Source organism: Hemibagrus wyckioides, linkage group LG05 (genome assembly GCF_019097595.1).
Source record: "Hemibagrus wyckioides isolate EC202008001 linkage group LG05, SWU_Hwy_1.0, whole genome shotgun sequence".
Lineage (NCBI taxonomy): Eukaryota > Metazoa > Chordata > Actinopteri > Siluriformes > Bagridae > Hemibagrus > Hemibagrus wyckioides.
The window spans coordinates 30,330,989-30,345,706 of NC_080714.1; the positions used below are offsets into that span (position 1 = coordinate 30,330,989).

General features: G+C 36.0%; 1 protein-coding gene across 1 annotated transcript; it reads right to left on the reverse strand.

Moving 5' to 3' along the window:
• Positions 1-1,559: 1,559 nt before the first annotated feature.
• fpgt (fucose-1-phosphate guanylyltransferase) lies at positions 1,560-14,714 on the reverse strand. The gene is made up of 4 exons (XM_058390516.1): positions 14,405-14,714; positions 4,176-4,340; positions 4,001-4,093; positions 1,560-3,144 (listed from the first exon to the last, which is right to left on the reverse strand). Exons 1-4 carry the CDS (start codon positions 14,487-14,489, stop codon positions 1,745-1,747), a joined length of 1,743 nt encoding a protein of 580 aa, XP_058246499.1. The 5' UTR covers positions 14,490-14,714; the 3' UTR covers positions 1,560-1,744.
• Positions 14,715-14,718: the final 4 nt, after the last annotated feature.

The window sequence follows — 14,718 nt, forward strand, 5'->3', positions numbered from 1 at the left end:
TGTGTGTGTGTGCTCATGTGTGTGTGTGTGCTCATGTGTGTGTGTATATGAGTGTGTGTGCTCATGTGTGTGTGTATATGAGTGTGTGTGTGTGCTCATGTGTGTGTATATGAGTGTGTGTGTGTGCTCATGTGTGTGTGTATATGAGTGTGTGTGTGTGCTCATGTGTGTGTGTATATGAGTGTGTGTGTGTGCTCATGTGTGTGTGTATATGAGTGTGTGTGTGTGCTCATGTGTGTGTGTATATGAGTGTGTGTGTGTGCTCATGTGTGTGTGTATATGAGTGTGTGTGTGTGCTCATGTGTGTGTGTATATGAGTGTGTGTGTGTGCTCATGTGTGTGTGTGTGTATATGAGTGTGTGTGTGTGCTCATGTGTGTGTGTATATGAGTGTGTGTGTGTGCTCATGTGTGTGTGTGTGTATATGAGTGTGTGTGTGTGCTCATGTGTGTGTGTATATGAGTGTGTGTGTGTGCTCATGTGTGTGTGTATATGAGTGTGTGTGTGTGCTCATGTGTGTGTGTATATGAGTGTGTGTGTGTGCTCATGTGTGTGTGTATATGAGTGTGTGTGTGTGCTCATGTGTGTGTGTATATGAGTGTGTGTGTGTGCTCATGTGTGTGTGTATATGAGTGTGTGTGTGCTCATGTGTGTGTGTATATGAGTGTGTGTGTGTGCTCATGTGTGTGTGTATATGAGTGTGTGTGTGTGCTCATGTGTGTGTGTATATGAGTGTGTGTGTGTGCTCATGTGTGTGTGTATATGAGTGTGTGTGTGCTCATGTGTGTGTGTATATGAGTGTGTGTGTGTGCTCATGTGTGTGTGTATATGAGTGTGTGTGTGTGCTCATGTGTGTGTGTATATGAGTGTGTGTGTGTGCTCATGTGTGTGTGTATATGAGTGTGTGTGTGTGCTCATGTGTGTGTGTATATGAGTGTGTGTGTGTGCTCATGTGTGTGTGTATATGAGTGTGTGTGTGTGCTCATGTGTGTGTGTATATGAGTGTGTGTGTGTGCTCATGTGTGTGTGTATATGAGTGTGTGTGTGTGCTCATGTGTGTGTGTATATGAGTGTGTGTGTGTGCTCATGTGTGTGTGTATATGAGTGTGTGTGTGCTCATGTGTGTGTGTATATGAGTGTGTGTGTGTGCTCATGTGTGTGTGTATATGAGTGTGTGTGTGTGCTCATGTGTGTGTGTATATGAGTGTGTGTGTGTGCTCATGTGTGTGTGTATATGAGTGTGTGTGTGTGCTCATGTGTGTGTGTATATGAGTGTGTGTGTGTGCTCATGTGTGTGTGTATACGAGTGTGTGTGTGTGCTCATGTGTGTGTGTATATGAGTGTGTGTGTGTGTGCTGTACTTAAGCTCATTGAAATATTAAACATTTAAAGTTATACAGTCATTTAGAGTTAGGGTAAATAAGTAATTTCTGTAATTTCTGATGCTGTTGGTGTTGTTTTAAGGGCGTGATGATAAACAGATGATTTAAAATAAAATAAAATAAAATAATAACAGAACAGAATTTCATGACACATTTGTAATATAGATAGAATCACAGCAGATTTATTTACATCATCAGATCAACGAGCTTTAAAGCCTTTCAGTGAACAGGCTGAGAGTCAGTGTAACTACACACACACACACACGCTTGCACACACACACACACACACACACACACACACTATAGTAAAACTTTTTTTCTTTTCCTAAATTATTTTTTTTTAAACAATGCAATGCGCTCCAGTTAGATGGACACGGACATTGTTGTATCTGTTTTTTCCCACAGAATGTCCTTGTGCAGACTGTTTCTGAACTTCAGCATGCTCTCCAGGTCTTTCTGCTGGAGGATTTCCTGCAATGAGAGCAGTGTGTGTTTGTGTAAACTCACAATTTCATTTCTGTGAGCTGCTCGGACCATCTGCAGCGTGGTGGAGAACGAGCTCCTCATGTCCTCACACACAGGAAACATGCGGCAGGTCCACAGGTTACGGACACACCCATCTCCTGAGAACCTGATGTCCCCCACACTCAGGCCCCAGCGGCTCACACACTCTCCCACAGAAACACCAAACACCTCCAACCTGCTCACATCTGCACGGCTGGGCACTGTCTTCTTCAGATCGTCCCGAACACCAAACGCCACAGTTACAAACTGTGTCCTGCAATCTGAACACACAGCTAACGTGTGCATGAAGGTGTTGGAGGGGACAGAGAGACCCCTGTCCACCCAGCAGCTGCTGATGATAGAGCTCTGGCCCAGCTCCACTCCATCCTCCAGCCTGGAGAACTCCACCATGCTGCCCTCACATACTTGCACACTCGGATGGACAATACTCTGTATAAAACACAAGTTTTTATTCTCACACACACCCTGAGAACAGGAGCTGAAGGTGATGGTCTGGAGACCGAGTTCCTCTCGTAGACACACATCTCCAGTGAGGTGGAACAGATACTCTTCCATGGTGCCCAGGTGGTAGAATTTGGACTCGTTGAGGATTACAACATTCAGCTGTGTTCCTCTGAGATGCTGGAAGATCTTCTTTCTGACTTCCACCAGATCTTTCTCCTGCTTCATGACATTCTCAGTGTTGTTTGTGTACTCAGCTGTAGCGCTGGTTCCTAAACTTTGCAGAAAATCTCCATAGGCATCAATCTCACACCTCAGGGGTCTAATTTCATGGAATAAGTTTAGCAGCATCTCCACCGTGCCATGACTAATGTAGTATGTGCTGTCAGTGTAGACCACCTCCTCATCATGCTTCCTGAACACGGCACCGCTCCCGCGCATTACATCCACGCTAGGTTTGTGCAGGAACCGGAGACATGTTCTATATTCCACGTCGCGGACAGGCAGCTCATCTCCGTGTTCGAGAATGAACACACCGTGTGACTGACCGATGGACAGGGGGGAGGGGTGTGCAAGGGCAGTGAAGCCAGGTTTATTAAACTCTACACTTTGGATGGCGCTGTACAGCATGACGTCATCAGCACAAGTGACCAACACGCCAGGATTCATGTGAGCAGGAAAGTCCACATACATGAGCAGCTTCAGATCCAACATCTGATAGACACGATCTCCTAGAGGAAGAGCCATGAAGATCTTCCCCAGAGCACTGACGTGGGGTAAACGCTGACTCCACCCTCCTGTGCGCACACACACACACAGAATACATTTGAAATAATCAGATTAATCTGATAATATACTGAAAAACTACCAGTTACTTGATATGAAAGCTATTAATCTAAAAATAATAATAATAATAATAATAATATTTATAATATTAATGTTTATGTTAACTTTTATTTTAATGAAAGCAGGATTAGTGTAACAACTCGAATAAAGTAATATAAAGAATTTATTTAGATGTTGTTCCCTGTTTGGAGTCTGCTCAGCAGATCGTTTGGTCAGTATGTTTAGATTTGTTACAGGTTTTATGCCGATGTCCTTCCTGACACAACCCTCCTCCAGTTTTATCCGGGCTCGGGACCAGCACTGAGGCTTAACTGGGAGCCGGATCCTGCCGCTGGACCATCAAGAGGCACTGTTTTTATTGGAAGCTACAAAAAAGTAATCTCCTAAAGGGTGGCGCTGTGGGCACTTTATAACACTAACTCCTCTGACGTGTTATAGCGACTTCTTTAATACTTAGATGTGAAAGATTGGATTTGAAGACTTTGAATGTCTTCTCTCTGGGACTTTTTATTTTGTAAATGTTTTTAAAATAAGTGTGTTATACAAAATCAGAAAACACATCAACGAGTCTGTCATAAACACCTCAGGAGACGCCCATGTGGGAGGAGCTACTCGTGTTAGCACACCATGCTAACATAAAACTGCTCCTTAATCCTTTAGCTCTTATCAGCCTCTATAACACATTAATTAATCATCGTGAAGCTTGGTAAGCTGATGAGATAACTCAGTGTGAGGAACAGTAGGTTCAGTGGATCAGTGATTTAAAATGAGTCAGTAGATTTTAGGAGATGAGTTTAAATTGTTCACCAGCGTGGATGAGGAGCACTCTGAATCTGGATAAAGACTCTCCATACTCATCCTTCAGGAGCTGCAGAACATGTAGTGTCGAGCCTCCATTACCTGAGCACACACACACACACGTATTGTTTGGTTAATTCAAGATTAATTAGCATTTCAGGTGATTATCTGTTCCTGTACTCGCCTATTTTTTCTCCTGGAGGATCTGCAAAGACGTGATAAACAGTGGGGGGCAGATCTCCTCTGTGGATCTTCTCCTTCAGCTGTACTTCATACGAACATCTTTGCTCTTCATCTACTGCTGTGATCACCACCAGGTCCCAAAACCCACCTGGTTTCACCTCAGCACCTGGAACACACAGAATAAACACTAACTACTCTTTAATCATAACACTATAACTATATACTATAACACTACACTATAGCACTATAACACTATAATATAACACTATAACACTATACTATAACACTATAACACTACACTATAGCACTATAACACTATACTATAACACTTTACTATAACACGTTACTATAACACTATAATATAACACTATAACACTACACTATAGCACTATAACACTATACTATAACACTTTACTATAACACTATAACACTATAATATAACACTTTACTATAACACTATAACACTTTACTATAACACTATAATATAAAACTTTACTATAACACTATAATATAACACTTTACTATAACACTATAATATAACACTATAACACTATAATATAACACTTTACTATAACACTATAACACTATAATATAACACTATAACACTATAATATAACACTATAACACTATAATATAACACTTTACTATAACACTATAATATAACACTATAATATAACACTATAACACTATAATATAACACTATAACACTATAATATAACACTATAACACTATAATATAACACTTTACTATAACACTATAATATAACACTATAATATAACACTATAACACTATAATATAACACTATAACACTATAATATAACACTATAACACTATAATATAACACTATAACACTATAATATAACACTTTACTATAACACTATAATATAACACTATAATATAACACTATAACACTATAATATAACACTATAACACTATAATATAACACTATAACACTATAATATAACACTTTACTATAACACTATAATATAACACTATAACACTATAATATAACACTTTACTATAACACTATAATATAACACTATAACACTTTACTATAACACTATAACACTATAATATAACACTTTACTATAACACTATAATATAACACTATAATATAACACTTTACTATAACACTATAATATAACACTATAACACTATAATATAACACTATAATATAACACTACACTATAACACTACACTATAACACTATAACACTACACTATAACACTATAACACTACACTATAACACTATACTATAACACTATACTATAACACTATAACACTACACTATAACACTACACTATAACACTACACTATAACACTATACTATAACACTATAACACTACACTATAACACTACACTATAACACTACACTATAACACTATACTATAACACTATAACACTACACTATAACACTATACTATAACACTACACTATAACACTATACTATAACACTACACTATAACACTACACTATAACACTACACTATAACACTACACTATAACACTATACTATAACACTATAACACTATACTATAACACTACACTATAACACTACACTATAACACTATACTATAACACTATACTATAACACTATACTATAACACTATACTATAACACTATACTATAACACTACACTATAACACTATACTATAACACTACACTATAACACTACACTATAACACTACACTATAACACTACACTATAACACTATACTATAACACTATAACACTATACTATAACACTACACTATAACACTACACTATAACACTATACTATAACACTACACTATAACACTATACTATAACACTATACTATAACACTACACTATAACACTATACTATAACACTATACTATAACACTATAACACTACACTATAACACTATACTATAACACTATACTATAACACTACACTATAACACTACACTATAACACTATACTATAACACTATAACACTATACTATAACACTATACTATAACACTATACTATAACACTACACTATAACACTATACTATAACACTATAACACTATACTATAACACTATACTATAACACTATACTATAACACTACACTATAACACTATACTATAACACTATACTATAACACTACACTATAACACTACACTATAACACTATACTATAACACTATAACACTATACTATAACACTATACTATAACACTATAACACTACACTATAACACTATACTATAACACTATACTATAACACTACACTATAACACTACACTATAACACTATACTATAACACTATAACACTATACTATAACACTATACTATAACACTATACTATAACACTACACTATAACACTATACTATAACACTATACTATAACACTATACTATAACACTATAACACTACACTATAACACTACACTATAACACTACACTATAACACTATACTATAACACTATAACACTACACTATAACACTATACTATAACACTATACTATAACACTATAACACTATACTATAACACTATACTATAACACTACACTATAACACTACACTATAACACTATACTATAACACTATAACACTATACTATAACACTATACTATAACACTATACTATAACACTACACTATAACACTATACTATAACACTATACTATAACACTATAACACTACACTATAACACTACACTATAACACTACACTATAACACTATACTATAACACTATAACACTACACTATAACACTATACTATAACACTATAACACTACACTATAACACTATACTATAACACTATAACACTACACTATAACACTATACTATAACACTATAACACTACACTATAACACTATACTATAACACTATAACACTACACTATAACACTATACTATAACACTATACTATAACACTACACTATAACACTACACTATAACACTATACTATAACACTATAACACTATAACACTATACTATAACACTATACTATAACACTATAACACTACACTATAACACTATACTATAACACTACACTATAACACTACACTATAACACTATACTATAACACTATAACACTACACTATAACACTACACTATAACACTATACTATAACACTATAACACTACACTATAACACTACACTATAACACTATACTATAACACTATAACACTACACTATAACACTATACTATAACACTATAACACTACACTATAACACTACACTATAACACTATACTATAACACTATAACACTACACTATAACACTATACTATAACACTACACTATAACACTACACTATAACACTATACTATAACACTATACTATAACACTATAACACTATAACACTACACTATAGCACTATAACACTACACTATAACACTATACTATAACACTACACTATAACACTACACTATAACACTATACTATAACACTATACTATAACACTATAACACTATAACACTACACTATAACACTATAACACTATACTATAACACTATACTATAACACTACACTATAACACTACACTATAACACTACACTATAACACTATACTATAACACTATACTATAACACTACACTATAACACTACACTATAACACTATACTATAACACTATAACACTATAACACTACACTATAACACTACACTATAACACTACACTATAACACTATACTATAACACTACACTATAACACTACACTATAACACTATACTATAACACTATAACACTATACTATAACACTACACTATAACACTACACTATAACACTACACTATAACACTACACTATAACACTATACTATAACACTATAACACTACACTATAACACTATACTATAACACTATAACACTATACTATAACACTATACTATAACACTACACTATAACACTACACTATAACACTACACTATAACACTATACTATAACACTATACTATAACACTACACTATAACACTACACTATAACACTATACTATAACACTATAACACTAACACTATACTATAACACTACACTATAACACTACACTATAACACTACACTATAACACTACACTATAACACTACACTATAACACTATAACACTACACTATAACACTATACTATAACACTATAACCCTATATTATAACACTATAACACTATACTATAACACTATAACACTATACTATAACACTATACTATAACACTATAACACTACACTAACACTATACTATAACACTATAACACTATAATATAACACTATAACACTATACTATAACACTATACTATAACACTATAACACTATACTATAACACTATACTATAACACTAACACTACACTATAACACTACACTATAACACTATACTATAACACTATAACACTACACTATAACACTATAACACTACACTAACACTATACTATAACACTATAACACTATAATATAACACTATAACACTATACTATAACACTATACTATAACACTATAACACTATACTATAACACTATACTATAACACTAACACTACACTATAACACTACACTATAACACTATACTATAACACTATAACACTACACTATAACACTATAACACTACACTATAACACTATACTATAACACTATAACACTACACTATAACACTATACTATAACACTATAACACTATAACACTACACTATAACACTATAACACTACACTATAACACTATACTATAACACTATAACACTACACTATAACACTATACTATAACACTATAACACTACACTATAACACTATACTATAACACTATAACACTACACTATAACACTATACTATAACACTATAACACTATAACACTACACTATAACACTATAACACTACACTATAACACTATACTATAACACTATAACACTACACTATAACACTATACTATAACACTATAACACTATAACACTACACTATAACACTACACTATAACACTATAACACTACACTATAACACTATACTATAACACTAACACTACACTATAACACTATACTATAACACTATAACACTACACTATAACACTATACTATAACACTATAACCCTATATTATAACACTATAACACTACACTATAACACTATACTATAACACTAACACTACACTATAACACTATACTATAACACTACACTATAACACTATACTATAACACTATAACACTATAATATAACACTATAACACTATAATATAACACTATACTATAACACTATAACACTATAATATAACACTATAACACTATAATATAACACTATAACACTACACTATAACACTATAACACTATAATATAACACTATAACACTATAATATAACACTACACTATAACACTATAACACTTTACTATAACACTATATTATAACATTATAACACTTTATTGAATTAATATATTGGACTAAACACTTTTTATATCACTAGTTTTATTTGTTTTCCAGATCACCCGCTTATAGCCGGTTAGCCCACTAGCACGTTAACCTGTTAGACCGGCTACCACAAGTTTGTTTACGTTTTTCACACCAGTTATCTCTGCTGTACTGCTGCTTTTTAACACTATGTCGGTTGTGGGTTTGCCCATCTCGACCCGCAACCGCTTCTCTCCCCTTCGCGAGACGGAGTGCGACGCGGTGATCATCGGAGACTCCATCGTCCGGCACGTCCATGCTACCGCGGCTAAAGGTAAGGTGCACACTCGCTGTTTTCCTGGTGCTCGTGTTGTTCATGCTGCTGCACGATCCTGAACAAGAACATCGGAGCCGTGGTCCTCCATGCTGGCACAAACGACATCAGGCTGAGGCAGACGGAGATCCTGAAGAAGGACTTCAGGAGCCTGGTGGAGAAGGTTCACATCACATCGCCCCCGACGAGGATCATCGTGTCAGGACCACGTCCCACGTTCCAGCGAGGAATCGAAAGGTTCAGTAGGCTTTTTGCATTTAATGAATGGTTACAGTCTTGGTGTCAAGAACAGAATATACCATTTGTTGATAATTGGAATGTTTTCTGGGAGCATCCTAGGCTCTACCGTTACGATGGCCTGCACCCAAGCAGAGCTGGAGCAGCAGTCCTCTCGGACAACATCTCCAGGACACTGCGCACCATCTGACTGGTAAGTCATTCCTCAGATTATATCTATAATAGCTACTGTTCAATTCACCAGACTAATACAAGTTCACACATAGCTCGTCATATAGAAACTGTGTCTGTTCCCTGATTAGTGCGATTAAAAGATAAATTCGTTAATAACTCTCGAAATAATCTTATCACAATTAATCCTAAAAAAGACCAAATAGGTAAAGAAAAACAATTTCTTAAGTTTGGGCTTCTGAACATTAGATCTCTTGCACCAAAAACAATTATTGTTAATGAAATGATCTCAGATTATAGTTTCGATGCACTCTAAACCTGGCTTAGACCAAATGACCACATTGGCCTAAATGAGTCTACTCCATCAGGATATTCCTATAAACATGAGCCCCATCAGACAGGTCGTGGTGGTGGTGTTGCAACGATCTATAATAATTCTCTTACCGTTACTCAGAAAACAGGATCCAGGTTTAACTCATTTGAAGTGCTTGTCCTTAATGTTGCACTCTCAGACAGGCATAATAAATCCCTACTATATCTTGCCCTGGCCACCGTGTACAGACCCCCGGGGCCCTACGGTGATTTTCTTAACGAGTTTTGATCAGTTTTGACAAAGTGTTAATCGTAGGAGACTTTAACATTCATGTAGACCATGCTAACGATGCGTTAGGACTCGCATTTATAGATTTACTAAATTCCTTTGGGATTAAACAAAACATTAATCAAAGTCAAAGTCAAAGAAGCTTTATTGTCACTTCAACCATATATATCAGATGCAGTACACAGTGAAGTGAAACAACGTTCCTCCTAGACCAGAGGTGCTACACAGAACACAGACAAAGTACAGAGACGCAGACAAACATAGAGATAAAGACTAAACTATACTTAAGGTGCAATAAATAAACTAGACATACAACAGAAGCGCACAGGAAGACGAGACAGGACAGTGCAGACAAACAACATATAGGCCGACTTTTGTGCAGATAGCAGTGTATACAGTGAGTGCAAATATTAAAGTGACACATGTAAACAGGATTAATATAAAATGTGTGTGTGTGTGTCCAGCACAGTTCAATTCTTCTTGGAACACAGTTCTCAGCTTTTGTGCATGTGTGTTATGTATGTGTGTTTGAGTACATGTCCAGCACAGTTCAGTTCTCCTGTTGAGATCAGATCTTGGATGTGTGTGTGTGTGATCAGTTCAGCTCATCACAAAAGTTAATAGACCAACTCATCGTTTTAATCATACACTAGACTTAGTTATATCATATGGGACTGATGTTACTGATATAACTGTTCTTCCTCAAAGCGATGACATCACAGACCATCACCTCTTAGTGTACACTCTACCTGTAGAATATATTAGACACGTCTCTCCATGTTATAAACTTGGTAGAACTATAACTCCGACCACTAAAGACAGATTTACAAACAATCTGCCAGATCTGTCTCAACTTCTTACTAGACCCCGAAATGTAGATGCAATAGATGAAGTAACCAACAGCATAGACAATATTTTCACCAGCACACTAGACACTGTTGCCCCCATCCGACTAAAAAAGGTCAGAGATAAAACACCTGCACCACGGTACAATAGTCATACTCACACCCTCAAGAGAGCAACCCGTGACCTCGAGCCAAAGTGGAGAAAAACCAAATTAGAAGTTTTTAGAATTGCGTATAAAGACAGTCTGTCCAACTATAGACAGGCTCTAAAAGCTGCTAGGGCTGAGCATCTGAGCAAACTGATAAAATAAACCAGAACAATCCCAGATTCTTATTCAGTACAGTGGCTAAACTAACAAAGGATCAGAATTCTGGAGAGAGTATTTCAGCACAGTTTAGTAGTGAGGACTTTATGAATTTCTTCACTGAAAAAATTGATAGTATCAGGAACAAAATATTGGATGTTCAACCACTGACAGCATCCGGTGATCCAGACCAGCCTATAGCTCCACATTTAAAGCTACAGTGCTTTACCAGTATAGGGCAGGAAGAGCTAGTTAAACTTATCACCACGGCTAAACCAACAACGTGTTTGTTGGATCCAATTCCAACCAGATTGCTGAAAGAAGTGATACATGCAGCTGGAGAGCCTCTTCTTAATATTATTAACTCCTCGTTATATCCAGGTCATGTCCCAAAATCTCTTAAGTTAGCAGTTATCAAGCCTCTTCTTAAGAAACCGAAACTGGACCCTGATGAAATATCAAATTACAGACCGATTTCAAACCTTCTGTTTATATCTAAAATATTAGAAAAGGTGTCAGCTCAAGTATGCTCCTTCCTACAGGAAAACAATATCCATGAAGAATTTCAGTCAGGTTTCAGGCCCCATCATAGTACAGAAACCGCACTAGTTAAAATCACTAATGACTTGTTTTTAGCTTCGGACCAAGGCTGCATCTCCATTTTAGTCCTGCTTGATCTTAGTGCTGCCTTCCACACTATAGATCATAATATCCTCATAGATCACTTACAAAATCACACAGGTATGCAGAGACAGGCATTAAAATGGTTTAGATCCTACCTGTCTGATCCATACCACTTTGTAGATTTAAATGGAGAACTGTCCAGTGTAGTGCCAGTGAAATACGGGGTCCCACAAGGGTCAGTATTAGGACCTCTGCTTTTCTCAGTTTACATGCTCTCATTGGGTAACATCATTAGAAGGCATGGGATTAGTTTCCATTGTTATGCCGATGATACCCAGTTATATATCTCATCAAAACCAGATGAAATATCTAATTTGTCTAGACTAACTGAGTGTGTTAAAGATATTAGAGATTGGATGACCGATAACTTTCTATTATTAAATACTGATAAGACAGAGATATTACTTATTGTCCCAAAAACTAGTACACAGAAGCTCTCACAATTCAGCTTGCACCTAGAAGGATGTACTGTTACTACTAGCTCAACAGTGAAAGACCTGGGTGTAATATTAGAGAGCAACTTATCCTTTAAACATCATATTTCCAGTATCACAAAAACAGCCTTCTTCCATCTTAGAAATATTGCCAAGCTTAGGAACATTTTATCTGTATCTGATGCAGAAAAACTAGTTCATGCATTCCTGACCTCCAGACTGGACTACTGTAATGCATTACTAGGTGTTTGTCCTGCATCTTCAATAAACAAGCTACAGTGAGTCCAGAATGCAGCCGCCAGAGTTCTTACCAGATCAAGAAAATATGATCATATAACCCCAATATTATCATCCCTGCACTGGCTACCTGTGAAGTTTAGAATTGACTATAAATTAGCTCTACTTACATACAAGGCTCTAATTGGTTTAGCTCCCACCTATCTCTCCAGTCTTCTAACGCGTTACAATCCACCACGCTCTTTAAGATCACAAAATTCCAGACTTCTAGTAGTTCCCAGAATATCAAGGTCAACAAAAGGGGGTATAGTGTTTTCGTATTTAGCTCCTAAACTTTGGAATAGTCTTCCTGACAGTGTTCGGGGCTCAGACACAGTCTCCCAGGTTAAATGTAGACTAAAGACTTCTCTTTATCCTGACATACATCTAACACATCCCATAACCTTGTGCTCCAGTACATCTGATTAAATACACATTATCATCTAGTACTGCTAATATTATGAACAGCAGCTACGCTAATGCTGTTCCATTGTTTCCCTTCTTCTACCCATCCCGAGGCATACAGAGACTGTGCTCCAGTGGCATCCGGAGATGGACCAGCTCCAGCCAGGTTCTGCTTGTGAGGATTGGGATATTCAAAGCAACCCTGTCAACCTTATGTGGACGATAACAAACTCCTTATTAATTTACATAATATTCTACACATGCTGTATCTGCATCACACAATTGACTACACATAAATGCACAATATAATCACGATGGGTTCCCTTTTGAGTTCCTCTCAAGGTTTCTTCCTCTTACCATCTAAGAGAGTTTTTTCTTGTCACAGTCGCCTCAGTCACCTCAGGCTTGCTCACTTGGGATAACATCTAGGACTGTCTGTCTGTCTGTCTGTTTATATGTTTGTTGTTTCTTATGTAAAGCTGCTTTGAGACAATGCTCTTTGGTAAAAGCGCTATACAAATAAAATTAAATTGAAAAAAATAAAAATAAATAAAATTTACTATAACACTATACAATAACACGTTAACTAATGCCTCTTTAATCATACACACCGAACTAACACACACTTAAATGTAAAGATTAGAGTTATGGCACTTACCCCTTATTCTGTTGAATTTATCCACTTTGTCTTTAGTGGACTTCTCCAGCTGTGTGTTTTTGGAGTGTTTTATTTGCTCTGCCATTATGAGAAATTACCTCAGAAGAGAGAAACTCGTCTCAGTAACTCAGTGTCAGGGTTTCGACAGAACAGAAGTGTTTTATTTTTTATCTGTTAATAATCTGTTTATCTGTTAATAATCTGATCATCAGGATTTTACTAAAACTTTATCCTTGTAAAGAAGAAGCCCTCTTCATGTCCAACGCTTTTTTTCTCTTCTTTTTTTTTTACCACCGCTGTTCCGGCGAATCTGA

Coding starts and splice junctions, on each gene's coding strand:
- fpgt (XM_058390516.1), bottom strand. CDS start 14,489: ATGGCAGAGCAAATAAAACACTCCAAAAACACACAGCTGGAGAAGTCC. Junction 4,094..4,175: donor TCCTCCAGGAGAAAAAATAG/GCGAGTACAGGA, acceptor GTGTGTGCTCAG/GTAATGGAGGCTCGACACTA. Junction 3,145..4,000: donor AGTGCTCCTCATCCACGCTG/GTGAACAATTTA, acceptor GTGTGCGCACAG/GAGGGTGGAGTCAGCGTTTA.